The sequence below is a fragment of the Phalacrocorax carbo genome, chromosome 2 (genome assembly GCF_963921805.1).
Source record: "Phalacrocorax carbo chromosome 2, bPhaCar2.1, whole genome shotgun sequence".
Taxonomy (NCBI): domain Eukaryota; kingdom Metazoa; phylum Chordata; class Aves; order Suliformes; family Phalacrocoracidae; genus Phalacrocorax; species Phalacrocorax carbo.
Genome location: NC_087514.1, coordinates 93,724,325 through 93,751,833, shown reverse-complemented (window position 1 = coordinate 93,751,833; position 27,509 = coordinate 93,724,325). Strand labels below are relative to the sequence as shown.

Sequence of the window (27,509 nt, the reverse complement as noted above, 5' to 3'; positions counted from 1 at the left end):
CACCAGCAGAATGACTGCTTTGCGTCATTTTTCCATTCTTGGGTGCACTAAGAGTGCATGATTGTTGCCATTATGTACCTAGACGGATACAAAAACCCTTCTTAATTCAAAGAAGTATCATAAAGTACGTGAAAGCCAGTGGGGTTTTCACAGCTTTTCAGAATATATTAATACAAGTGAAAAGATGAACTTCTTAATATTGTCAGAGAGAACATTAAAACAGCAGTATGGATCTGAAAAGTTCGATTCTGGTTTCCTGACGCTGTATAACCAACTCAAATGTTTCAAGCTGTTTTAACTTGTTGCTAAATGTTTATCTACACATGCTGTCAGAAATAACCTTGTTAGGAAGGTGAAGTTGGTGTCTCAGCAAATCAGACCCATGGAGTAGGCGTTGAGTGGCCTGTGACTCGCTTTCCTTTTTCTCTTTCAGCACCATCAAAAGGAAAAGTGAGAAAAACAGCACAAACATTAGTTAAAGCCTGAATTTAATCCCATGTCCTACAGGAATAATTTCATTACAATGAAAGCAGACAGACATTATCTGTAGGGCTTTTTGCTTTTTTGTTTAAGCAGTGATAATTACATATCTAATTAACATAGCCTATAGCTCTCCCAAAGATCGTAACATTTAATAATCCCTTCAATTAAATGATTAATAGGAAATGCAGGGGTGGTTCTTACAAATTACCTGATTTACCATCACTGAAGACAGATTCTTTTAAAAATGGCTACAAATGCCTTGTTCACAAAAGACTTTATTATCTAATGATGCATACTGAAAACATACAGAAATCTGCATGGTCCACTTTACATGCAGCAGAACAATCTTCACTTTACAATAAGTAAGTGTCAACTGTTTTATGCAAGAGACAACACTTTAAAGTCACATTTCTTAAAGAAAAGCTTCATTTACAAAAGAAATAAAAGGTAAAGAAGCAATTACCGCTTTTAAAAAGCAGCTGCTTTGTTCAAGAGTGGAAGGTTTATGCCTGTATTGAAAGACAACATGATCACAAATAATGAAAACAATGAACAAATGAAACACTTTTAGCATAAAGCAGTACACTTTCAAAATGACATACAAATAGTTAAAAATTTCATTATGTTGTCTGTCTATCCTTTAGATATAAGGTCTTTCGAATGAGATCCCAACATATGTAATTACTAAATGAAAACTCTTCTGTAAGTATTGGTTCTATGTCAGAGTGAACTGTATTTAACAAAATGTATACAAAGTCTATAGCAAGTTGATTAAAAAAATTAAAGTAATAAGAAACAGTACACTGAAGGCGCTCTATCCATCAAGTGCGCACTCTCAAAATTTTAAATGTGATGAACAGAACAGAAGCTGTAACTATGCCACGGTTGCAATGCCAGAAAATAAAACAAGATCATTTATCAAACATGCAGGGAATTCTGCCACAATGCTATTGTCTCTCATTTGTCAGTTGTTCCAGTAAAATAACAGCTTAAACACCGGTGATGTTGATGGGTTAGCTTACCTTCAGTGTACTGAAAGTTGTACACAACCTGCTTTAAAAGAGGAGACCATCCCTGCGGGCAGGCTCAAGAAGGAACAGACCCCCTTCGGCACTGACTACACCAAGGGCATGCTGCTGTGGCCTGCACACACACACCTAGGAAAATGTGAATATAAACAGCATTTATGCTGGCCATTTTTTAAAGACAAAAATGAAGCCAAGTCTGCTAAAAACAAATCAACCACCCAGTATTACTGCTCTTTTTCTTTCTTTTTTTTTTTTATAACAGATGCTTTTTCTTTTTATAATATATACGAACTGCAACCATATACATTAGCATTGTACTTCTGTGCAGTCTTGGCAATTAAAACAGTTCTACAGTGAAAATTTTCACATAAGACACAAAACAGAATTACTCTAACATTTCTAAAAGAAATATCAGCCTTGATGTTAATTCAAATGTATCATTTCTTCCTCAACTTTGCAGGGGAAATATTTATGTTTATATACATTAATAACTGCTGTGAAATTTCTTCAGTCTTTGTATCTTAATTACTCAAACCCTTTGAACTTCTTCATCTGGTTTAAATTTTTTCCTGGATGAAGGCGTGCTGCAGAGCCTGGTTGATGCTAATCCGTTTAGCTGGGTCTAACATTAGAATCTGGTCCAACAAGTCCTTTAGCTGGTGTACTTTTTTACGCTGGTCTTCAGGGAGTCGTTGGCACCCAATCAAGTCTGCTAACAGGTCCTTGGTTGGATTAATGGTGCTCATAACAGTAACTTTCTCCTACAAATACAAAAACGGCAACCTTGTAGAGAAGAAGTAACACACAAAACCTCTATCCCCTTTACACAACTTCAGCTGCAGCTTTTCTGCAGGGTTCTCTCATATCTGGTCAGCAACGCCCTTTGACATCAAACGGCCTCATCAATCCTCTTGCAGGCAAAGGAAGAGAGTGGAAGTAATGCTGTCAGGCAGGGGTAGGCCAAGCTGCACCTTTTGCCAACAGCGGGTGCATGCATGAGCCTTACATCCCAGTTAATGGAGAGTGTCAAAATTCCACGTGGAAAGTTGCCCCATCTGACCACTAATTCTGTGATTCTTGATAAATATACTGTGTTAAAATGATACCAAAAGTCACAGTGACCTCCCTACAATATCAGCACATCACACTGAAGTTGGACATCCTTCTCTAAAATGAAGGCAGAATTTCTTTTTATTAATTTATGGATTGATTATGTGGAGATACCCTAACAGGATTAAATTTACATTTCTCTTAAACACATTTCTAAATCACAGGAAAAAATCTCTGTTGTCAGTTTATAACTACATAACCTGTCCATAGTGCTGCAAAAGGACATTCTAATGGTTTACAAAATCTTATTTTTAATTAAGATGTCAGGATACGTTTGAAAGACCATAATAGCAAGAACGCTTGGAAAAAAAAATAGGTTAGTCAACACATGAAGGACTTACCCTTTCTGTCACTTTATCTACTTCTATATACATAAAGTTGAGATTTTGATCAAAGTGCTGATCTTTGAACACACCTTTTCGAATCATCTGGAAAATGAGGGAGAGGCAAGAGTTTCAGGCAAGTTCTCTCTGTCTTACAAATTCCACAATTAACCATCGATGCCTACTGACTTACTGCAACATGAATAATTTAATGCTAATGAAAAATATACCAAAAGGACAGTAAGAAATGTCTAAATTGATTAAAAAAAAAACAGTTCAAACCAGTTGAAAAAGGACACGGTATCTTCCATTGACTTACGTATTTTTTTTCAGGACAGTGCTTAGAAGGTTTCTGCTTTCACTTTATACTTAGTCTATGAAAAAGAAGCTGTATACTTTCACTTCATAAGACTTTAAATCAATATAAATTTTACAGTCAGAGCGATGTCTGATATTTACTTGCTGTTAAGAGAAGATGTAGATGATAAGAAACAGAATTCAAGGAGAAAAAAGAAAGTGTGTTCTACCGTTCATTACAGCAGTTTCAGGTATTAATTAAAAACCATATACTTATTTTTCTTACCTTGTTTGGCATCTTTCCTTTGAGATCCATGGCTAGTTTCAACATATGGTTATTGGTTTTGCCAGGAAAGAGTATTTTTCCTGTATAAAGTTCATATAATGTGCAGCCTACAGACCACATATCTATACCATAGTCATAGATTTTTCCTATAACTGAAACAGAGCAATTCCAGTTAATTCCAGAAAGGCAGCCATAAACGAGATATCACAAAACCAGACAGATGAAATAATTCTGATTTGTAAGCTGTATTGGTGCTCTTCCTAAGAACAACGACTCACCCTAAGAGAAGGATATAAGCCTTTTACCTTTTACAGTACCCCTGTTTTGGAAAGGGAGGCTATTACCTAACACCCAAACTAATCAGCATTAAGTTAGTAAAAAAGAAGTCAGAACAATACCTCTAAATTAAAACATAACTATAACCAATCAGAATGACTTCTCCCTGTCCTCACTGAGCTGACCACCAACACACATGAGGAGTCACACAAGCATGCTTTCACAGACTGAATTTTTGACTGCCTTCATCTTTCCAGAGTGATGTTTCGCTAAGACCAAACAGAGAGTAAATTCAAGTCAAATTCTCATTTGCTAGTACCAGTTTATCCTGCTACCGCTTAAGATACATGTAGTCAATCCAAATGTACTTACTGATTTCTGGAGCTCGGTAAAATCTACTAACTAGATATGGTGTGATGTCATTATCTGCAACATGCGAAGCTGATCCAAAATCACAAAGCTTTAATATTGTTTTAGACTCATTCACCTGGAAGTTAAACATAAATGTCCCTTAGCACTGTAGACAGAATTGCCAATAGCACTGTGAAAGTAACAATACATTTAAGTTGGAGATAAGCAAAACATTCAGCCTTTAAATTAGAAGTTCTTCCCATATTTCAATCCTTCCTCTCTGTATTCTAAGGAAATTGTAAAACCATCTTCAATTGAAATTGACAGTTAAGGTTTTCAAATCCTACAAAATATAAAAAAGGTCAGTTTCATGTACTTTTACCTTACCAAAATATCCTTGGTAGACCTGGCTTTCGTTCCAGATACTGAAATTGTATCAGTTTAGACTTCCAACTAGTATCCAGAGTACCACTCGTAAAACAGTATATTATTCACATATCTCATGCTTACATAGTAAATTTTACTGTTGTGATGGCAAGGAGAACATTTTAAATAAAATAAAAATCTGAGTTTGTCACAGGGATGACCACTAAGAAAACCAAAGGAAACATGCTTGATTCCTCTGATGTAGCTCTCACTCTCAGCTAAACAGAATGTTTAATGGAAATGGAAAAGAAAAAAAAAAGCATTAAAGACTTTTCCCTGTTATCTCATTCACAAAAACAAAATCCCCATCCAGATTCAAACAACCTACTTCCATTTTGCAGAACGCAAGAAAATCTTTCAACTACTGATGGACAAAGTCCGCAGATTTCTCCTAATACAGGATACTGTCCTACTTCAGAAGATATGCTTTCTAAAAAGGTACAAGTGGATGCAGAGTGTGATGCATTCTCAGAGAAAGAACATACTAAATCAAAGATTTTATTTAGATACCGCATTGTATTTCTTACTATTTATACCACAATAGCATTTGGTATGAAACATGAACCCTTAACATTTTCAGTTAAAGTAAATTTTGACTTCACCTAAATTAACAGAATGATATTCATTTCAAATACTTATTTTTACACTATAGACTATGCAAAATAAGTTTAAATTATTTATTACTTACCAGAATATTATCTGGTTTAATATCTGCATGTAGGATATTGCATCTTTTAAGAAGTTTTAAAGCCAGGAACAACTGCTGGCTGTAGGAACGCACAGCTTTAATATGAAGTCCAACATCTTTCCCATACTTTTTCAACACCTCTCGTAAATTCATACTATTAAAAGAAACAAACGAAGAGAAAGAGAATAGAAAAGAGCTTAACAAAGCAAAATATAGAGGCCTCCTAAACTGTAAAACAAACTTGAAGAAACCAGTTAGCTTTAAGACATTTTTGGAGAAAAGCAGCATACAACTTAACGTACCACTCTTAGCTACAGCAATGAAACAAAAATGCTGCTCAATCAGATCTATCCTATACTGTATAATTACTTACTAGATTGGACTGACTTAGTTCAGAACACATTTTTAATCACGATTAATTTGAGAGGATTTATCTGCACATGAACAGCCTTTTCTTATGAACTGTACTGCTTTTGTACTTATTTTCTAAAGAAATCCATAAAAAAGGAAGTATGCAAAAAATACAACCTGAGGAGGTGATTTTTTGATTACTTAAATAACAGATAAATATACCACAATTCCAGGACAAAAAACATCACTACATATAAATAAAGTACAAGTGTGTTATAAAGAGATACGTGCAGCACAAGAATTTAATTTGTTGTAGGGCTATTAATGAAAATATAATAGTAATGTAATAAAATTTCTATTGCTTCAGCATAAAACTTATCCACCTCAAACACGGCAAAAATTAAAATAGGACATCCAGAGAAAACTTTGGATACAAACAACTGATGTCTGTAAGCAGGAATGGGAACTAAGGCAGTTAATGTATCCAGATCTATCACACAACAGTGTCTACAATTAACCTGTCAAAAGAGCCTAACTGTCTAAAGAAAAAGTGAGCATGCAAAGAAAGCACTGTAGCAATTTTCTTCCTTAGACTGTTGTTACATATGTACTCTTCACAGAGCATACAGCGTTCGCTGAACCTCTCTGGGAACACATTCTTAATCCAAACCTTTAAAATAAAGAATTTTCAAACTAATAAGAATATTGTGACACACACAAAAAATCATTAACAGCAGCACTGGTGAGATGAACCACCTTTACTAATACATTATTTTGTTTCAAATATTATCAGGCATAAAGTTCATAACGATGCTTTAAGTAAATCAGAAATAGTTCAGCAGTCTGTGGATTTGTGCCTCCAGATAATTAAAAAAAAAAAAGTTCCTTGTATTCTTGACTCTTGGCTCTAGAACAAGGTATCAAAACAACAGCCAAAAGCAGAAAGGTAAAGACCACTCAATACACAGAACCCCCTAATATTTGCAATCTTACCTGAGCGGCTCAAATACCAGACAGAGATGTTGTTTGTGGTAGAAATGCCTGAACAACCGTAGACAATGAAACTTGTCATCAGGATCTGCATCATTGAGCTTCTTCAAAAATTCCAGTTCTTTTAGGCCAGTTTTTTGCCTGAAATCAAAGAAATATGATTATAAAACAATATCAGTGACATTCTACTACTTTTTTTTAAATCTAGACATTCACTTGTACGGTTATAATTATCAGGAAATGAGAAGTGTCTTGTCATTACTTAATATACCATGGCTTAAAAAAAAAATCACAGCAGTGGTTTGCTGTCAGTGTCTACACATTGAGTAAGTTTCTTTAATTCTTTGATCTTCACTGTACCTTTGTAACCTACTTATGCTTTCCTTCTCCCTCCCAGCTGCATGATAAGCTAAACTTAGATTTCTTCCTGTAATACAACACTTCAGTTTCAAACAACGCTCACTTGAGAAGTTTACATTTTTAAAAAAAAGTATATTATTCAAAAAAGTTTCAAGCTAAACTGACTGTAGAGTCGAGTAGCACCTAAACCGACTATCTATATGACATACCAAACAAATAGGTTACCACCCCCCAGCCCCCACCCTTTTTTTTTTTTAGCTTTTCTAGATACCTATTCATATAACTCAAAGTAACCCAGTTATATACACAGCAAGACAACTTTTACAACTTCCAAGGTAAAATGCACAGAAAAGGTTTTCACCTAAGTTGTCTTAATACATGACTATAGAAATGCTGCAGCAGATACTGAAAATGAATATTATAGACAAGTCCACACATACTGTAGTTTAATAGATCATACTTGTTAATGTTCACCCATTCTGAAGGACCTCACTTTTATTTCAACAGGGAGAGTCCCATCCCTTTTTATATATCTTATGTACATGCAAACAGAGAGAGACACAAAGATAATTAATATATGGAGGTCTTTTTGTAAATTGCAGGTGACCAATTAGGATCCAACCCACAGCCTCCCAAATCGATTTGGTCCATCAAAACAGAATTTTTACAGTCCACAACTCCCACCTCAAAAATTTTTAGGGCTGGGCAGGCCTCATTAACAACTGTAACCTTGTTTCTTGCTACCACTGTTCCCTGCAGTTTTGCAAATGAGAAAGTGCCTGATGAAAATGTAAGTACCCTTCTCCTGTGATAGCTGTAAAGAAGTGTGGATACATAGTCCTCAAGCGCTCCCCATTATCTGGCTCATATTAGCAGAAAAGGCAGGAATCACAGCTGTAATCTGCTACTTCACTTGAAACAAAGGGAGATTCAAATCACATCATGAAAAACTTCCAACCATTATGTATGCTTTTTTATTATTATTAAGCAAAAACATTACTTACATAAGTTCATTGTTCCTGATGATTTTAACCGCTACTTCTTGGTTTGCTCTTGCCATGTCCCTGGCTCGTACTACGTTACTGAAGACTCCCTGACCAGTGTAACCATAGACATTGTAACGTTTATCTAGAACTTCACCTATATTAACACCTGAAGGATAAAATCAAGCAATTTAGAGAGTTATGAGTAACATACATAATAAAGCTTCTCATAAAAAAAAAAAAACATTCTGTATAATTCAGAAAAAGAGGACAAGTGGCATAATCACTTAATTTCACAGTGTACAATGTTTTATACTACCTAGCTTTGAGGAAATTATGGGGAACAAACTGTGATTCACCAAGTCTGGAGTCTTTTCATAACTGAGGTCAAGACCTGCATGCTCATTTTATCCATTACAGTACACACTCAGTGAGGGCACTGTTCTACATTTATAAGAATAATGTTTCAGTACTTTTTATGTGAGGATCTTCTTCCGCTCAGCACCCTCATCCTAGCTGTCCTTGCAAAACGATAAATACAACTTACGGTAATAGCCTTCTGCATCCGTCCAGTTATCCCTGAGATTGGGGTTTTCTTTGAAGTCTTTTCCAAACCCAGCAGCCCTTAGACGAGCACTCTGAAATAAAAAGAAAAGTAACAGCTTTGCTTGTGTACTCTATGTTTTTCCTTGCCCCATCCTTCAAGTACTTATCTTTTTCCAGGTCAAAGGGGTTTTGATTTTTTACATTGTATGATTACTACCAGTGTTACTAGAGTGACACCAGGGCAGACTTCTGTCACCAATGCTTCTGTTGTAACTAATAGGTTGTCTGCCATAAACCAAAATTAACTAGAAAGCTTCTAAATTAAGAAAGTTGTTGCCTTGACTTATTTCTGTGTTGTGCATCAGCAACAATGAGGTAGATTTAGCAAGAACAGCAAGTCAAGTCTCAAAATCAGTCACTGGACTGCCAAGGTTTGCACGGCATTTCAGCACGTTTAAAGAAAGGCTGCTGGAAGAGTGCAAAAGTAAAAACAGGAAACGCACCTCTTCATCCAAAAAAACCACCCACCAAACAAACCACCACAGTACTCCAACACAGTATCATTAGCAAATTAAAATACCTTACACAGGCACTTTTTAATTAACCATATATGAACCTCTGAAAAAAGCACATATTTAGAACAGTGCAACGTAAACTGTAACTTACAATCTTTGTGCCATTATAGGCCCTATTCAAACAACAGGTGAATCCCCTAATTGCTTACTCTGGTAAAACTCCCACTATTTTCAGCAGGTGTTCTTTCACTGAAATATTAATTAAAGGCTACTTTGTCTGCCTTGGCAGATCAAAAGATTCAGAACATGCCATCTACTCAGTTACACATGCTTTTACAAATAAAAGTTCCCAGAAACCCCAAGTGACAGTAACTCTCTAACAAAAACAAAGCAAAAAATCATATATTTTATCTCCAAGAATTACCTACATCAAAGTATGCAGCGAACATATCATCTGATTCTGTGAACATATCAGGAGCTAGCAGTTTCTTCTGAGCTGAACCTTAAAATGAAATTTAGATTACTCAACATGAAAAAGACAACAAACCAATAACTGTTACCAGTATAATTTGTGACTTGGTATCTTTACAATATAATCTAAGATCAGTATGTTGACAAACAGATAGCTCTACTAATGTTTCTAGCAAACACCATTTTATATTCTAATACAGAACTCAGATTGTGTAAGTTCAAAGCACTCAAAAATTTACACCTCCTTGAAAAATTTAAGTATAATAGCTTTCAAATAATTCACACAGCAGAAAGCAAGAAGTACATACCTGATCCCTACAGATGACATTTCTTTATATATGTGTATAAAGAAATACAAATTGACAATGTATATATATATATAAAAAAATACAGACATGTTTTCAATATACAGGTTCAGGCTTTTCTGCTTATGACAAGTATTTTACCAAAAACCAAAGCTGTAAAGCCCAGAAGTTGTTGCTTTGAAAAATGTTTTCTTCAGCCCTGTCAAAAAGGACCTTGCGTGTAGCTTTTAGTCAAAGAAAACATTTACTATTATGCTTAAGAGAAACATTTTTAATGTGGGCAAGATTATCCCTTTCTCACCTTTTAATCATCTTTAAAGTCCCAAAGACATTTTACTTGATTGATAACAGCACAGTAAAAAAATATAAATTAAGTACATGTTAGTGAAAGCAAGTAAACTTCAAACTATTTCATAACACACATTACGGTAGCATCCCTTCATGACCACAGTAAATCACAAACGCTCTCTTTAGAATATTGAGCAATGGAGAAAAATAAATGGTTAACCTCAGATGCTTCAGGTCTAATGATGCATATAGCCAACTCCTTTTATACAAAGTAACTAGACTGAAGTCCTCTGACAGCATCAAGAACTCTCATCCATCATGCTGACACCACTGTTTTAAGGTATAGACCGGTCAGTTGACACTACGGGGAGACAGGTTACACCACTGTTTTAAGATATAGACCCTTCCAGCAACTTCCTCAAGTTTTCTTTTCAGTTCCAGTTACTCACGCTTGCACTGGGCTACAATGAGTTACTAACTAGTTCCATAGCAACTTACTATCCTGCCTCCATATGAAGTCAGGATATAAATAAAAAAATGGCTCTTAAAAAGAAAGATGATCCACTGCTTCCATCTGTTGTTACAGCCACCTCCAACCCAGGATCCTACCAATACATGAAAATTGCCATATCTAAGTGTCTTTAAAAATAACCCTTTTTCATATCTTAAAAATGTCTATGTCCTTAACAGTTATATTTTCATATACTTCAGCAGACAAAATTAGAAAGCAGTACATGCCTCTAACAAAAAAGGGAAAAGATATTGTCTGTTACACATAAGAAGACTAAGTCTAAGCTCGTGGTATGCAAATAAAGGAAAAGTGCATAAGATAGTTCTTGCCACCTACATTCCAGGAGAACAATCTGAAAATGTACTGCTCAAGGGAACACCAGGACAAACTACAGAGCAGTACACTAGTCCCAAAGAGGTGCAGCTTTATGACTTCAAAGAGAAGCACCCACTAGAACATAGCATATTTAGCCCCCAAGGATACCTCTGGCACATGACATGAAATGCGAGTTAACCGTCCAACCATTTCCTGAGGGGTTGGGCGGGTTTCACAGCCCATGTTAAACAGCGTGCTGTTGCAATTAAACCGTAAGAGAAACTGAAGTAGTTAGAACTAGCTGAAGTATGTCTACACAGCAACTAGTCACACCTTTTGACTACCTGGAAGATGTACAGTAATTCACCTTCAAATTAAAAACAAAAAAGAAAAAAGGAGGCAGATTTTCAATATCACAGGGTGCACTGGGAGACGCTCTGTTCCTTTTGCCGCAGCGGGCACAAGGCAGGTTTTCTATCAAGATGCATTTCACTTCAGTATTGTTGTACAACAGATTATGTGCAGGGAGGAAGAGGAGGAAAGAGCCATTTCTTCAGAAAGAAGTTATGCCACCAAAACAGACTTACTAGCAATGGCTCTCAAAAGCCTAAATTACTACAGACCCACCTATAGTCTTCTAGTACAGTGGCTTTGAGCAAAAAAAGGGACAAAAGGGGCCTGGTTTCCAACTCACCCCAAGATAGAGACTAGGACTATATCAAGCATATAAGAAAACAACATGCATAAGTGAAAAGAAAAATTTGGAACTTAAAAAGGGTGATTCTTAACTACAGACATCGTTACTTGCTCTTCCAAATTTAAGAATTTTTAGAAATATAGAGAGAGTGGTCGATTCGTATCATCCTCCTTAACAAGCAAGCTTTATTTTAACGTTAAATATTGCAATATTCATGGAAATGTTCTCAAATTCTGTCCAAAAAGTCAATCTACTTCCAAGTCTGGAAGTATATAAGGAAACTAAGCAAAATGTCTCCTTTGAAGTGCTCTGCTTAAGAGCAAAGCTTTCATAAATTGCACTATACGGTGAGATTTCAGCTACTTACCATTGTTCTGTTCAACTGTCATGAGGTTGTGCTTGGCTTTTACTGACGCCTCAAATGTGTCCACATTTTCCCGTTCATACTCCTTCACGTCAGCAGCAACTCTTTCTAGGATGTCGTCTGGCGAATTTGAGCGACTACGCGTGCTACTCTGAGGACTGCTTGGTTCGGATGGTACAGATATATTACTGTCTTCTGTCTGGCCTTTGTATTTCTAAAAAGAAATTTAATTATTAATCTCACCATCACAGCTTATCACCATTTAAACATTTTTATACTCGCTCTTTCATTGGTTTGTGGTAAACATTAATCTTTGCTTTCACAATCACCTACATCTCTGGTGGCAACAGATTATTTGCAGAATGGGATACAGCTTTTGAAAACTCATTTTGCTACAGTGCACCACAGCCCAGACTATAAAAGACGACTCAAAAATTCATGCGTGTCCTTTGTGCTTTTACATTTCTGGAAAAAGCGATTTTTATGGAAGATTAACTATTTTGTTGTGCATGACAAAATGTCAGTACCAATAGATTTAAACCATTCTGGCACACAAGTAGTGAAATAAAGTCTTTAAGGAAAAATTAATGGTCTTGTATCTTGCATCCTAGAACCTTTTCCATTTTTATTAGTGTTATGGAATAGAAAAGTAGTTTTTAGATTCTTGTTTTTAATTTGAATTGGAAATCCTGCTCATTCATTCACTGCTGTTGAAAAATTTCAGATGCATTAAAAAAAGTTCAAGACAATACCTTTACAAATTTCTTTTTTTAACTCAAGTAGTATGAAAGTATTCAAATGTCACTTCCTCTCCCAAAAGTTAAAAAAAAGTAGTCAAACTGAATAAATGCTGATACCACTCAGTTAAGGCCAAACTATTCAATAATATGAGCAGAGGTTTCCCATTTAGGGAATGAAGCTCTGGAATTTGCTTCCTGCGTGGAGCAACAGCAGGTGTAATCAGCCTTTAAAAATAATTTACTTCATATGGTTTTGCTCTCATAGTTCTGAACAATTTTACAATGGGCTTTCCATAAAAGTCAAACGATGAACAGTATTTTTAGTGCTGCTTAAAATAAGCAGTACATTATAACCACTCTTTTAGAACTAAATATTAAGTAAATACGCTACAACATTTTGCTTACTATGTCCTCACTGTGTGCGAAATCCCAGCTTTAGATGAAGACGCCTGACTTGTGCTGTTGAGTTACATCCCCTTTGGCCACAGCTCCCTTTCAGGGGTCTCAATCACACATTACCTGTCACTGCTGTTCCCTCCTTACCTACCAGCAAAAAGTTCATAGGAACTCACAGGTGTAACTGAATACACTACCTACTTTCATGAAGAGGGAACCCTTGTCAGTGGCTTTTTGGGGTTTTGGAAATGGAAGTTTTGGACAACTTCTACTTGAAACAAAACGACCAGTTAGGTTAACTGATACGTAACTTAATGCTATATTGACATTATGATATCAATGATACAGCTAAAGAAAACCTACAGACCAAGATAATGAAAGAACGTTTTTAACATGTCATAGGACTGTCAGAGAACATTTAACCATAGCACAAAACTGACTCACAGAAGAGTTGCTTCAGCCTTAAAAGCAATGCTGTTGCAATGGAAGTGTAAAGATTAACTGAGACTAACATTTACAATAAATTAATTGGAAAAAATACGGTAATAGTAATTACTATCGTAATGTAGTAATAGGCTAAGAACCTTCCTTTATCACAACATTTTACACAAAAAGCATAAAATTAGTTTCTGTAACCCAAATTATAATATAACCATGTACCTGAACAATTGCTTGCCGCTGTAATCTTCTTTGTCTTATCTCTGCTTCCTCATCCTCTTCTTCCAAATCAAAGTCTTCAAGACTATAAAAGCATAATTACTTTTTATGTAACATCATAAACAGAAGATTATCTACTGAATTTTTACTAAATGTGAACGGCATAGAAAGCACACAATATACTAAACAATAGCTGTTCAACTGACTCAGAATGCAAAGGTGTATTGAATCCCAGTGTGTATATTTACATCTCCTTACAGAGAAAATTTATCTTTTGGTATCGTATTGGGACTTCAAGCATTTAAGTTTTAACTGCAAACAATTAACAGTAACTGCTGTTAAAGAGAAAAACCAAGAAAAACCTTGTTCATTTTCATTCCAGCATCACTCTTCCTTGATAATTTGATTAAGAAAGCATACATACTCTTGTGCAATTGGATTAAGTAGATATTTAGCAAATATAAAACCAATTTGTAGATAGCAATTAATCCTTTCAGCTGTTACAGCTTTTCCTCAAGCTTATTGCTTGTGGAAACAGACCACATAGTTTCACAAGATACTGATCAAGTTGAATTTAGAAACCTAACACCAAATCACCCCCTCAGGCCTGCTCACTAGCCAACAGGTCTTGATATTTCCTGCATACTCTCAAGTTTTCCAGATTATCCCAACAGTAATTTTTCAAGATTGTAAGTACCAAAACATGATTATGGTTTTAGGTGACAACCCAAAAACTACACCATGAAGATAAATGCCAGTTCATTCTCCATATCAGTGGCTCTGGTTTTTTAAATAATCAGCGTGAGTTAGAAATTAATTCTTACTTTTCATCTGATGAAGACTCCTGTTCAGCTTTCATACCCTCAGAAAGACTACCTTTAAATTTGTCTTCTTTAACTTTGCTTCTGCTCCTACGTCTATGGCCACCACGTGACCTGGACCTCCTTCGAAGGCGAGATCTACTTCTTCGGCCTCTGTCCCTGGTAACAATAAGAGGGGTTTTGGTTTAGGTGGGGGTTTGGTTTGCTTTTTCGAAGCAAATATGTAAAACATAAAAGTACATAATGACTCCAAGTAATAAATTAATTCATGGAGGACAAAATTAATTCAACTATGCTAGCACTTATAAAAGTGGACAAAAAAGCATCTTTTTTTTTTTTACACATAAGATAGCAATCGTTATTCTTTTAGCAACATTTTACAAAATATATTTAAAAAATGCAGCGTGTCTTTACCTCCTCCGAGGAGACCTACTCCGCCTTCTTGGAGATCGGCTGCGTCGAAGGGGTGAACGAGACCTCCTTCTGATGGGGGACCGAGACCTTCTTCTGGATGGGGACCATCTACTGGGTGGGCTAACATCTTTTGATCTTTCACGTCTAGACAAAATATCATCTCTGGTCCGTGTTCTTAAAATAGAGGAAGGGAATGGTAGCAAAATCAGGAGCAAGCTGATAACAAAAATCACAATTCCCTCTATAAGCTCACTTTAAAACCTTACTGCAGCTGAGGGACCACCAGATGGGCTTCTGAGGGAGGGATGGGTAAGTACGCTGCAGAGCTGGCTGCCCTTCCCGTACGTGCTTCCCCACCCCAGGAAATATGTGCCTTTACACAGGTCTAGTTCAGGACAACTCTGGAAACAGATCTCGTTAATTACTACCACAAACCTAGGAGAGGTTTTAAAGCAAAGCTTGTGTTTGGGTCTTACATAAATAGTGGCCTGATTTCATGTTTATCAGAAACAATATTTAACCAATAAATAAAACCCAAAAACTAATTCTTGAGGATTTTCTCAGCAACTTTACAACACAGTATTGAAAATTCAGGACTATGCTACTCCACAGCAATGACTTTAACATCTATTTCAATTTGGGCACTGGAACTGGACAGTTTGACATTTCACACATTCTAATACAGCAGCTGCAAACTACAATTCTTAATTAACATGCAAACTAACCCATCTCAAATTGAAAAAGATAATTCAAGTTTGACACTATAGGCTATTCAAAATTTGTTCATACTTGTCTATACAGATCCACAATTATTCAAGAAGAAAAATCCTTGATGGGACAACTTAAAAGCTTAATTGTATTCCACAACAGCGACGCTTCAATAGAAAAATCGAAAAGGATAAAAGTTAAAAATATTTAACAACTATTCTAGTAAGACTGAAACAGAAATTCTTGGAAATATTTCCATACCATTGTTCAAAGAAAATGCTACTACTCTATTTCTTCCCTCCCTGCCCCCCCCCCCCCCCGTTTTTTCTTTTAATCAAATTAGGACAAGTTATTTCAGGTGTTCTCTCTCATCAATGAGCAAAATCTTCTGCAGCTGAAAGATTAATTCCACCCATTCTGGTTTTTTGTTTGTTTTGACACTGTTACATCAGCTTCAGTTACCTTAGCTACATATAATAACCAGGCATACAGAACTGATGCAAAATATTGAAGAATGGGACAGGAGGAAAAATTCTGCACAAGCAGAAGAACTGGCGGTTTCTACAAGAAATTACTGTAGACTCAAACACTGGAGCAGGCCAACCCCTTTAACCCATTTAATTTACATTATGTTCTTGTGAACAATATTACAAAAAAAGCCACAGGATGAACTGACAGTTCCAGGTTTCCTGGCTAACAAAGTGGTTGTACTGCCAGAACCCAATCAAAATATCTGTTAAAAAAATCAGTTCAGGGATCACAAGTATGAGATTAAAAAAAGTAGCTGATTAAAAATTCACAGTAACATCAAATAATGAGCATCTTCAGTCAAAGACCTGAGAAGTGTCTTACATGATTAGAACACTGGAAACAAACATGAAAAAATAAAATTATTCGGAATTTTTTGTTAAAACTGTTCATTAAAACTCCTGAAATTCTCTGGCGGCCTGAGTAATTGCAGGTAGTTAAAACTACAACATGGTTGGAGTTAGTTGAGGATGTCCCACAAAGATTATTCCTGCTGATTTGCAAACACTTTCAGCAGAAAGTGTTTCTTAGCAGTCCCCCGCTCACATGCTGCTCACCACAGTGTTACAGAAGTATGAATCTGATAGCAAAATTCTAGACACGTGCACCACTTGATATAGCGTCTAGACAGCCAATTCAAACTGGATGCAATACAAGCTGTCATAAGAAATGAAAACTGAAAGATGCAAAATTCTACAGAAGAGAAGTCGAATACTATGTCAAGGAAACTTAGTGGTTGTGCCGATATATTCCTGATTCACCAGAGAGCAGTCAGATAAGCTTGCTTAATCTGGTTAACACCGCTGGGGCCATCCTCCAAAGTACCTGCAGCATTGCTAAGCAGTAGCACAGACAAATAAGCTGATAATGCACCTGTACAGGATACCCCATACTTGAAACCAGAGTAACCTTCAGCGATGCAAGCAAAATGACTTTCACATTTATTAGACACTTATTTACTGAGCTAGATCTCTGTGGTTCCAATACACAGTTTTAAATTCATACTTCCTTGTTCTTAGTACTCAGAGTGGATGAAGCTAAACCCCATGATTAAAAGTTTTAAATTATTAATTACCCAAAAGTTATGCTGAACTCTTCTGCCTGTTGAACTTCTAACATTTAATGAATTAACTTGCAAAAATTTATATGCTTATATTATCCTCTGCTGGGGAACTTAGCATCCAGCCCTTATGAGCTTCAGAGAAGGAGATGATAGTAATTGTCTCGTGGTTTTTATTAAATTTCAAGGTAACTGCTTTCATAGGCTCAAGTGCCTTTTTAAAAAATGCTAAGACTAAAAATACATTAAAAAGATTTCAGTCTCTCTGCTTTAAGTGTATGCAAAAATATGGTAATGATACACAACCAATAACAAAGCAACACTACCATACCTCTAGCAAATGAAAAATAGAAAGTATTTTCAAGAAAATTACTGTGATAAGGACATCTTGATATAAAAGGCTTGCTTGCATTCACACATGCTGAGTCTATCATTAGGTGTTTTTTTTTGAGTGGGGGAAAGGGTTAATTACTCATTTTTAGCCAACACTGATATGTAAGAGTGGAGGGGACTCTCACTTCACTGATATTCCTGAAAGCACCAGAACTATTAACTAAGAAACAAAATAGAATCCAAATTCTGAATCCAGTTGAGTGATAAAAAGAAGAACCTGAGCTACAAAACCCAAAACCCCTTCCCACTAATGGTGCGAGCAGCAAGTAACTCAGCACTTCAACAACCAAAGCCAAATTTGCATGCCTGACAGATGGGGGGAGTGTTTTTTTAAAAACTTAATACATACAAAGCAAGCTCATAATACAATGCACAATCTGATTTCCTCTTTTAACAGCTATTTTCAGAAAGGAAAAAAAAAAAAAAAGAGATAAACCTCAAACTAGAAGATAAGTAATCCTGTAATGCATTTTTGTGATGGTTCATGACATTTTTACATTACCTGGGAGAAGACAGACGCCTCCTTTCTGATTCTCTTCGTTTCCGTTCTGCAGATCTACTCCTCACTCTTCTAATCGGAGACCGGGTTCGAGATGGGGATTTACTCTGTTTAGATCTACGATCATTAAAGAGAGGGGATCTGCTTCTTCTGGACTTTTCACGTTGTTTGGGAGACAAGCTTCTTCCTTTTGGGCTACGGCCAGGTCGTCTAGGGGACCTGTTTTCTTTCCCTGAAGAAGCATCTTTAGAAGGAGATTTAATTGGCTTTTTTTCTTTGTCAGTCTCTGATCTCCTAGGTTTTCTATCTTTGGACCGTGATCTTCTATCTTTGGATTTGCTTCTTAGTTCTGTTGGAGATTTAGATTTTCTGCCACGATCTCTGCTTTTGTTTTCATTCACAACTGGAGACTTTCTGCGATCTCTTGACTTACTTTTATCATCAGCCTTATTTCTATCCTCTGGGGGAGATTTAGACTTTCTGTTTTTCTCCTGAGATCGCCTTTTCAGCATTGGAGACCTAGATTTCCTTGTCTGATCTTGAGACTTACTTCTCTTATAAGGGCTTTTGGACTTCCTCCTCTCTTTTGACTTGCTTCTAGTTGTCTTCTCTTTGATTCCATCAACCCCTACCTTGCCTTTCTTTTTGTCAGATCTGTGCCTAGTCCTTTCCTTTGATTCACTCTTATTTCCTTTCTTGGAACTAGTTTTATTGTCCACGGGTTCTAACTTCCCCTTAGTGTTTGACTTAGCTGTAGGTCTCGTCCCATTTCGCACTTTTTCATTAATCTCCCCCTCTTCTTCAGATCCTGACTCATAACCTTGTAATATTAATCCCATCCCAGACTGGACTTTTCCTTCCATTAATTCATTTTCAAGTTCAGCTTTCAATAATGCTCTTTGTTTCTCCAAGTCTTCCAGAGGGGCTAAAAAATCAATTTTAGTTCTTTTAGCTGGTCCATCTTCTTTGTCAGAGGTATCGGCTACCTCTTTCCGTTTATGTTTCTTATGTTTGTGTCTGTGTTTATGTTTTTTGTCCTTATCTTCTTCTGAAGAATGTTTATGTTTCTTGTGTTTACTTCGGTGTTTGTGTTTCTTTTTTTTGTGTCGGCTGTGCTTGTTCTGAGGTTGGTCTGCCTCTGATACTTCCCCATTTTCTTCATTTACACTTCTCTCAGATGCGTCGGCATCCTCAACCCTGCAACAAATAAAAACCACCAATCAGTACTATCAACTCACTGAAGTCCTTAATCTTGCATTGACAGTCTTTTTTATGATAGAAGCTAACTGACATTTTTTTACCTACCTTTGGGAGAATTAAAAATGTACGGCTAATGTAACTAAGTTGTAACACTTCCTCATGAACAAACAGCAATGACCACAAAAGGAAACGCTACGGAACAGAAGACACAGCGAACGCACTAACAAAACAAGATGTGTGGGTGAAATCAATGCTTATGCTTTTAGGTTCAATACCAACAGTATCTATTAACAGTATACAACAGTACTGTGTATTTATGCATCCTGTCAGTCCAGCATCTAGCTTACTTGCTGCTCTACTCCGATGCCTAACCCAAGCTATGCCTTTCAAAAGTATTTTCAAATGGCAGAACACAACTGTGCTCCAAAGATCAAAATGTACTGCAAGGGATGACACTGACCACTTAATGAAACCATCTTACAAAATCTCACGCAGAATCAACTCATACTCTTAACTGGTATTTCCTTCTCTCAGGATACACACCCATTAGAAAATCAAGAACTGTTTAACCTAATTAACTCTATCCCAGCCAAAACCAGGATATTATGCATTTATATTACTTATGCAGTACAGGGAACACTATTGAGGAACGGGATAAATGAAGGAAGAATCATTTCAGAAAAGCTTTGTGATACTATACAGAGGTCTTCCAGCCTCCCAAGAAAAAAAAGCCGTAATCTCTAGACCCGTAAAATAGCATTGGCCAGAAAAGCAGAAAATAAGTCTACAGCGGGTAATTAAAATAATAATAATAATGTACAGTGTTTCTTCCTCTAAAAAATAATTTCAATTAGCTAGTCATAGCAACAAGCAATTTCAGTGGCGTATTTAACTTCAAAAGTTATAAAATTCAGTCCTGATGTTATGCATTCACTTGTGTTATCTTCCTCTGAAACTGAACCTGGCTTACCAATAGGTTTTTGACAGTGTTTAGCAAGTATCTCCTTATCTCCTTCAGAAAATCAAGTTACTATCTGTTGTAAGATGGGCATTGCTGTTTGAAATCTGTTGCCAAGAATTAGAGGTGCCAGATTTCATCTTTCTACAAACTCACCCCATCTAAACGGCATTTTCCGAATTTACTGGCTAACACTTTATTAACTTAAATATAGCTCTTTCTTTATTCCAAGCCTCATTCACTGAAGAGAAATTCCGTAAACACGATGGTCAGGAGTGATGCGGGAACGTACACAGAAATGTAGAGATATCCTCCAAACTCTACTAGTTTCACACAACAGCTGTTTCTGAAGAATATGATTGATGATCCAATAGAATAAATGTATCAGAGGTATTCTAAAGCCAGGCCTAAAGGATGGCACTTCACCATAAATTCAATTAGTGTCTTCCTAATCGAGGATAGAACCTTCAAACAGTGCACACTTACTGCTTCTCCTCTGCTTGTGTTAATGCAAATTCTAGTAGTAGTAAATAAATGGGACTTTTCTGCAGCATACACTAAAATTATTTGATAAAACCATTAACCTTTTAGTGCTCTGAAATGCAGAATTTCCTAAGGGAACAGATAGCTTGAGTCAAAAGTATGCAATATTCAGAGATTTCAGTCAGAATGCTGTCTGCTTTTTCTTCTACATCTTTCCCCACTACTTCTGCTTACTGAAAGCATATAGAAAGGGTGTTTTTCTCAGTTGCTTCCTCCTGACACTCCACACCATTATGACAACAGAACATGCGAAAGAGGACAAGCTGCCTTAAAATAAGTTTACTCTATGTTGCATTTGGCACAAAAGTCACGAAAAAGAAGGAAAAAGTATTAAATGTAAAACTTTTTCAACTTGGATTTGCAATCCAGAGCAAGTATGTCAGTGATGTAAGTTGGCTAGAGGGCAGAGAAATGTCACAAGGAGAATTGTGAGGGACCTATGCACCTTTCAAGATTTCTTTTAGTTGGATAGAGGACGCTGTGTAAGTCCCTGATTAACATATTAATGGTACTTCAATACATTATAAAAATATTACAGAACAAAAATCAGATCCCTTCAAGCTGCTCCATATAAGCCTTCCTTCTCTCAATAGCAGAAAGTGACATTGACATCTGGAAGGAAGTTATTTTGTTATTGTATATAATTTAGTGTTATGTAATAACCTCACGCTAGATTCCATAAAAGCAAGCTGGCAGCAGAGGCGCCAGACGAGATACAGCACCACGGCACTATCTCAGGCCACTACAGACTGCTAACAGGACTGCCAGCTTCCTTTCCATTTGTACCTCGACTATAAAATTACTATTAACTTCATTAATATGCATTAACCATTTCAGAGTTTCTTCATGTACAGGTATCTGTTTATTTCAGTTAAATCTATCAACACACAGAAGAATTTTTACTTCACCCAAATGCTTCCGATGACGTGGATAAGAAACCTTTTAAGAAGATTTCAGAAGGCGATGAGACAGATAGCTACCTGCACATTTAGGTTCTAGTGGCTTTAAATAGGGAGGTGTGACACAGTCTTTTCATAGCCCGACTTTTTCTTACTTTTGAATTCAGGGAGAAGAACGATAGGAAGTTCGTGAAAATTTGCAGAGATTTTTTACCTTACTACTCTCAGTTATGTTTCCCTATACAATACTAAACGCTCTTCTTCATGCACTTATGTGTTTTACGTGGCTCACATATACACCCACTGCTTTTCCTCACCTGTTTTCTACTCCCACGATTGACGACAAAAAGAAAAGCCTCAGATCGCTACTTTTTAAGGGAGAAAAAAATATTGGAAGCAGTTTATATGGCTAAGAGACATGTACAGCAAAGAGGAGCAATGAAGTAAGCGTTAGGCTGTCAACTCCGGGCAAAAGTTCCAAGCGAAGAAAGTGTTCATGAGCTCGTGAGCATCCACAAACCTAAACCCCACGAGGCCAACCGGGAAAACGCGCCCCCGGAGCCGCGGTCCGGCGGGGAGACGGCGGCGGCGGCGGCAGCTCCATCTTCGCTTCCCGGCGGGAGCCGGGAGTTGCCAGTCACTCCGAGGGCTGGAAGGAGGGGCTGCCGGCGACAAATCACTTTTTGCTTCCCCCAGCAGAAGCACTTTTTTTCTAACGCGAGAGCGCCGGGGCCAGGGTTGGGGGGTGGGTGGCCTCGCCGCGGGGCGGGCAGGGGCCGGGCGGCGGGGCAGCACCCGGGCATCCGCCGCAGCGGCTCCGCGCCCCACCCGAGGGGGCCCCGCCGGGACAGAGCGGCGAGGGGAGCCCGGGGGGCCCGGCCTGGCCTCCCCGCGGGGATGCCCGAGCTCTGCGCGCCGCCGGGCCCCCGCCCGGACCGGGAGGGCAACGGCCTCGCAGCCAGGCGGGGGAACGGGATCACCCCCTTGCCCGCCCTTCCCCCCCCTCAACCCGCGTCCTCGAGGAGAGGCAGGAGACGGCGGAGGGGGAAGGGCAGCGCCGGAGCCCCCCCCCCCCGCCACGACCCCGTGGCGGGAAGGCGCACGCGGAACTGAGGACACGCGCCCGCAGGTCCCGGCTCCGCTTCCCCTCCCCCCGCCTCGCGGCCTCCTGCGTCCCGCCCCGTCCCGTCCCTCCCCGTCTGTCCGTCCGTCTGCCCGTCCCCGCTCCCCAGCCGGAGGGAGGCGGCTCCCGCGCCCCGGCCCCGCTGAGCCGCCTCATGGCGGGGCGGCCGGCTCCTATAGCAACCCCTCTCCCCCGGAGCGGCTGCTTTCCCCCGCCTCCCTCCTCCTCCTCCCTCGCCATCTCCACCCGGGCCGCCCCTCATCGCCGTCCCCCTGCCCGCGCTTCCCCCCCCCCGCCTCCCCGAGGTGCCGCGGCGCGGAGCCTCCCGACCCGTCGCTTACTCGGGCGCTCGCAGCTCGGGCTCCGCCGCGGCGGCCATTTTGAACTTCCAAACTCCTTCGCTGCCGCTGGGGAGACGCGGGGCCGCGGCGCACGCGCGCGGCGGCGGCGGGAGCGGGTGGGGGGGGGGGAAGGCGGGGTGAGGCGGGGGCGGCCGGCCGCCGGAAGCGAACCCCGCGCCCTGGGCAGGGAGCGGGCCGGAAGCCCCGCCCCCTCCTCTCCCGGCGGCGGGCGGCCGCGGGGAGGCGGTGCCGTGTCGCCACCGTCGGCGCTGGGAGAGGCGGGGTGGAGGAGGCTCCGTGCTCGGCCGCGGTACCCGCGTTCGCAGTGGCACCGTCTCAGCCCTCCCCGGGGTGGTTGGGCCGCGGCTCCTCAGGGAAGGTCACCGGGGCGAGGGCACCGCTTCCAGCTACTGGAGCGCGGGAAGGGGCCCGGCGGCGGGGGAGGGGGCTGCTGCCCGGGACGGATGGAGGGAGGGGGCTGTCGGCGATTCGGTGCCGGCCCTCTGGAGGCAGCCGATGCGTCCTGTAAGGCGTTGCTGCTCTTGGTTTGCTTTTCCAGGTTTGCTTTTCCCTGTCCTGAGCCGCAGGGAGGGGGCAGATGGTCGCGGTCCCGAGGCCTGCGGGTATTGGCGGTGCCGTTTGCTGGTTAATCCTAAGGGATTAATACCGCCTGTTTCATAGCAGTTCCTGCTATGTATTTAACACGCACACACAAAACTGACAGAATAGTATTAACCTGTAGGTCATTTTTAGTTTCCACAAGAGGTTTGAGTAATCACTTATGGCATCATTTTTCTCCTGGCAAAACCCTTGCTCCTTTCAGATAACCTTAAGATCTACAGGCATCCCCACAACTGGAATTTGAGTCTAGATGTCATTGTGGCCAAGAGTTTTAATAAGAGATGTTTGCAATCATAAAATGGATTTTAACTGGTTTGTTAATTGTCTTTTGTAGGTTTACCTGCCAGCAACTATGGAAGCTGAATGAATTTAAGCACGAACACCAATGTCTTGCAACAGTCAACCTGCATCTCACCCAAGGAAATTGCAGTGTCCCAGTTGCATGCTGCTGTGCCTGAAGGTTTTGAAGCCAAGGTAGCAGGCCTGGTGGAGCTGTACAGGTGCAAGCTCTGCCCACTTACAAGTAGCATCAAAGGTGGGGTCAGCACACACCTGGCTCATATGCATGAAACAGATATGGTGTGTCAAATTTCAGGCTGTCCTAAAATGGACCAAGGTGAAAATGAGTTGTATAGCATGGGAGATGAAGTTAACCAAGAAAATAAAGAAAACGAAGAAAAGCTTGCAAAAAAAGTCTAATGACCCCTATGTCAGATGTTTCAATCTTTATGCCTCTCTCTCCTGTGAAGCAAACACCTTGTTTGGAGGAGCAGCAGCTCACTGGCAGCGTGTGTAGCACTGTTCTGCAGCGCTGAGTTGCTTTCATATCCCAAGGGCAAAGATGAGGAAGAAGCCCAGCCTCTGCATCTTGGCCTCTCTTGTGTTTCCAGTGTTAGAACTCGGACCTCAGCTGGGGAGGTAAAAACCCCTAAAGCTGAATCAAGGTGTAAAAGTTACAAAAAATCAGAAGAAAGCTGCATGTGACACTAAAGGGTTAGCTCATCCTGTGAAAGATGCTTGTGCCTTAAAGCTACAGTTCTGAGGGAACGCAGCATTTATGCAACATGTGCAACTTAGCACTGAGTTGAAAGATGCTCATTAAATCCATGAAAAGGGTCATGTTGTGGTTCGTGGCTTTACATGTGTTTATTGTTGCATGACTGAGTGGGACTTTATGGAGGATTGTTTAAAAACCATGCAAGCAGATAAAAGAAACCTACCAGTGCCTCACCTGTGAAAGTGTTTTTATGTCACAGAGTGCTTGGAAAGTGCACTGTTTCTACAGCCATCAGAGGAAACTTCATCTCTTTCAGTGCACAATGTATTCATCTCTTGAAACCAAGTGGATAAGAAATCTTTATGCAGCTTGCCATTATCAGGATATGTTTAAATGTCCACGCAGTAATTTTACCAGTAAGTCAAATTTTATTCTTTATTCTCATACAGTTGCTTCAGCTATAAACTGCTCTGTGCACGTCATTTTATTTGGTCAATACAAAATTTATGAGAGCATTTCAACACGAGCTGTAAGTGCAGTCATGAGTAAAACATCTTCATAATGGTTTAAGCAAAGAAAATATAAGAATTGCAAAAATTCTAAAAAGTTTTGTAAATGTTCAGTTTTTGATTGTGTTCCTTCACTCTGCAAAATCCTGTCCCACTATATATTATGGATTCTGAATATTTCTAGTAGTTGACGATCATATTCCAATAGCTTCAATATTATTAGTTTTTTAATGGCTCTGTAACATTACTGTAAAGGTGCTTCTTTCAATGTTGATGCTTTTTAACTCTTTAAGTTTTGTGACACTGCTAAGTATTCTCTCCTTTTATAAATGGAGGACCTTGTCAGAGTAACATAATCAGTGTCTCTTAAATCACAAAAGGATGTAACTCCAGTATTCAAGTGCTGTTCTTCTCTGCATTGACTACAAATGTTGCTATTGTACCAACTGTAGTTTATTTAAGCAAGGAGGGAAAAACGTAAAAATATTTCTGTTATTAATTGCAAGTGTTTTGCCCTCAATAAAGTCATGCATCTGGTGCTTACCTTCAAGGCTATAGGTAAAATCTTGAAAGGTTCTCGTACAAAGGTAGTCTGGGCATTTTTCTGTTTAACCATTCAGCGTTGTAGGTGATGGCAGAGATTTGTTGATTTTAGCAAGGTTTCTGTGGCTGCTGCTGATAATACAGACCAAATTCTTGCTGTCTGGGTTGAACTACTGATTTGGTTCTGGTTGCGCAGTAAAGGCAGTGCAAAACCAGGACACTTACATGAAATAAGATGATGGCTGACGGGAGTGCTCTGGAGTTTCTGGCAGCGGTCAGATAAGAAAAGATAAGGCAATGTCAGGAGCCTTGGGGAATGTGGAATAATAGGGCTTCATGTGATCTTAGCCAGGCCAGGCACTGAATCTGTGTGCGGTGTTGGTTTTGAATGGTTTAGATTAGGTTATGTGTTGTGCAGTCTAATTTTGAAGTCTTCTTTGTCTTAGGGGTAGGTGGGGTTGTTCTGAGTTTTTGAAAGGGCAGGAGATAGAATTTTCATAGAAGGTTATTGCAGAATTTCGGCAGGAAAAGTAACTAAAAAAAAAGGGTCGTTTTTAGAACTAAAAGCAAAATGAGTAACCTCGTTGCTTCACAACGACATACAGTGTCTCCACCTTAATTGTATGCAACTGTAAGCTGACAAAGGCTGCGTTCCAGTGTAACTTTTTCTGTAAGAGTTTGGGAAGGAGAGGACGTAGAAACTCAAATGAAATTCACGATATTTCAGGATAGGGATTACTGCAACAGTGAAAAGATTTGAGAGTGCTTATACGAACAATGTTTTCTGAAGTGAAAGGAGAACTGTTTTGTACGGACAAATTGTAAGTCGTTTCTTGAATGATTAATTACCTTCTGTTTATTTGGCGGGGTGGGCGGAATCAAAAATCTATCTCTCTTACAACTGTACTGGGAAAACAACGTGGGACTAGGTTTTCTGGAATACTTTTTGACAACTTCCATCACACCTGGCGGCAGTAAATTTTGAAGATTAGAACTTAGCATTAACTGTTATGTTAACATATCCAGAAAGCTTACTTAATTTTAGCTTCCTGTAGAAAAATCTAGTAGCTTAAATACTTAATAACTTTTAAGCTATTGGTAGAATAATTGAATTATAAATATTTTACATTTGCATTGAATATTGTTTGCATTTTTGTGATAAATGTGAGCAAAGGAAGCCTTTCTAAATATTTATTTAACACCATGCTAATTTCTGTAGATTTCTGAGGTGGAGAAGGAACATTGAAGAAATTGAGAGAAGTCTTCAGCCTGCTGGTATTTTTCAGAGGTTTCATTCCATTAAAGGGAGTTTTACTGTAACATTACAAACAACTGTTTTCTGCCAATTTATTATGCTAGTGAGCCTGATACAATGGGTATGTGAGCCTTCCTGCTTGCTCTAGGGTTAGTTTTTGAAATAAGTTTTAACAGTAGCTTCTTAGCACCAAGCTTGTATTTAAATTAATGTCAAGTTTTAGCTGTAATTGCTAACGTTATTTGCTACAGTATGCTTGTTATAACTTTTAACCTACATGAAAGCCTAACTAGTTAGTAGAAAAAATGTACAAACTGCAAAAATACTTAGGTGGAGTATA

The 27,509-nt window shown here is 39.0% G+C and overlaps 1 protein-coding gene and 1 long non-coding RNA gene across 17 annotated transcripts in view; one reads left to right on the top strand and one right to left on the bottom strand.

Moving 5' to 3' along the window:
- Nucleotides 1–740: 740 nt before the first annotated feature.
- On the bottom strand, nucleotides 741–23,365 carry PRP4K (pre-mRNA processing factor kinase PRP4K). Of its 4 annotated transcripts, none has more exons than XR_010371585.1 (16): nucleotides 23,245–23,365; nucleotides 18,184–19,377; nucleotides 14,993–15,166; nucleotides 14,582–14,737; nucleotides 13,761–13,842; nucleotides 11,968–12,178; nucleotides 9,442–9,515; nucleotides 8,500–8,590; nucleotides 7,974–8,121; nucleotides 6,613–6,750; nucleotides 5,269–5,422; nucleotides 4,176–4,290; nucleotides 3,528–3,679; nucleotides 2,963–3,049; nucleotides 1,506–2,272; nucleotides 741–992 (listed from the first exon to the last, which is right to left on the bottom strand). XR_010371585.1 is itself a non-coding variant. In XM_064443525.1 (15 exons), the coding sequence occupies exons 1-15, from the start codon at nucleotides 23,280–23,282 to the stop codon at nucleotides 2,069–2,071; spliced, it is 3,018 nt and encodes a 1,005-aa protein (XP_064299595.1). In that variant the 5' UTR covers nucleotides 23,283–23,365; the 3' UTR covers nucleotides 741–2,068. The 4 variants fall into 4 exon arrangements, 2 of the variants coding, with proteins under 2 accessions (XP_064299595.1, XP_064299596.1); XR_010371586.1 differs by having other exon boundaries at nucleotides 947–1,640; nucleotides 1,995–2,272; XM_064443525.1 differs by having other exon boundaries at nucleotides 741–2,272.
- Nucleotides 22,514–27,509, top strand: part of LOC135311992 (uncharacterized) — a 25,045-nt gene continuing 20,049 nt past the window's right edge. For 2 of the 13 annotated variants that reach the window (XR_010371589.1, XR_010371597.1), the window contains exon 1: nucleotides 23,667–25,278. This is a non-coding gene — a long non-coding RNA (uncharacterized LOC135311992). Of the gene's footprint in view, nucleotides 22,910–23,404; nucleotides 23,624–23,666; nucleotides 25,279–27,133; nucleotides 27,291–27,509 lie in introns of those variants that run through there. The other 11 variants (XR_010371599.1, XR_010371587.1, XR_010371590.1 and 8 more) reach the window with 10 other exon arrangements.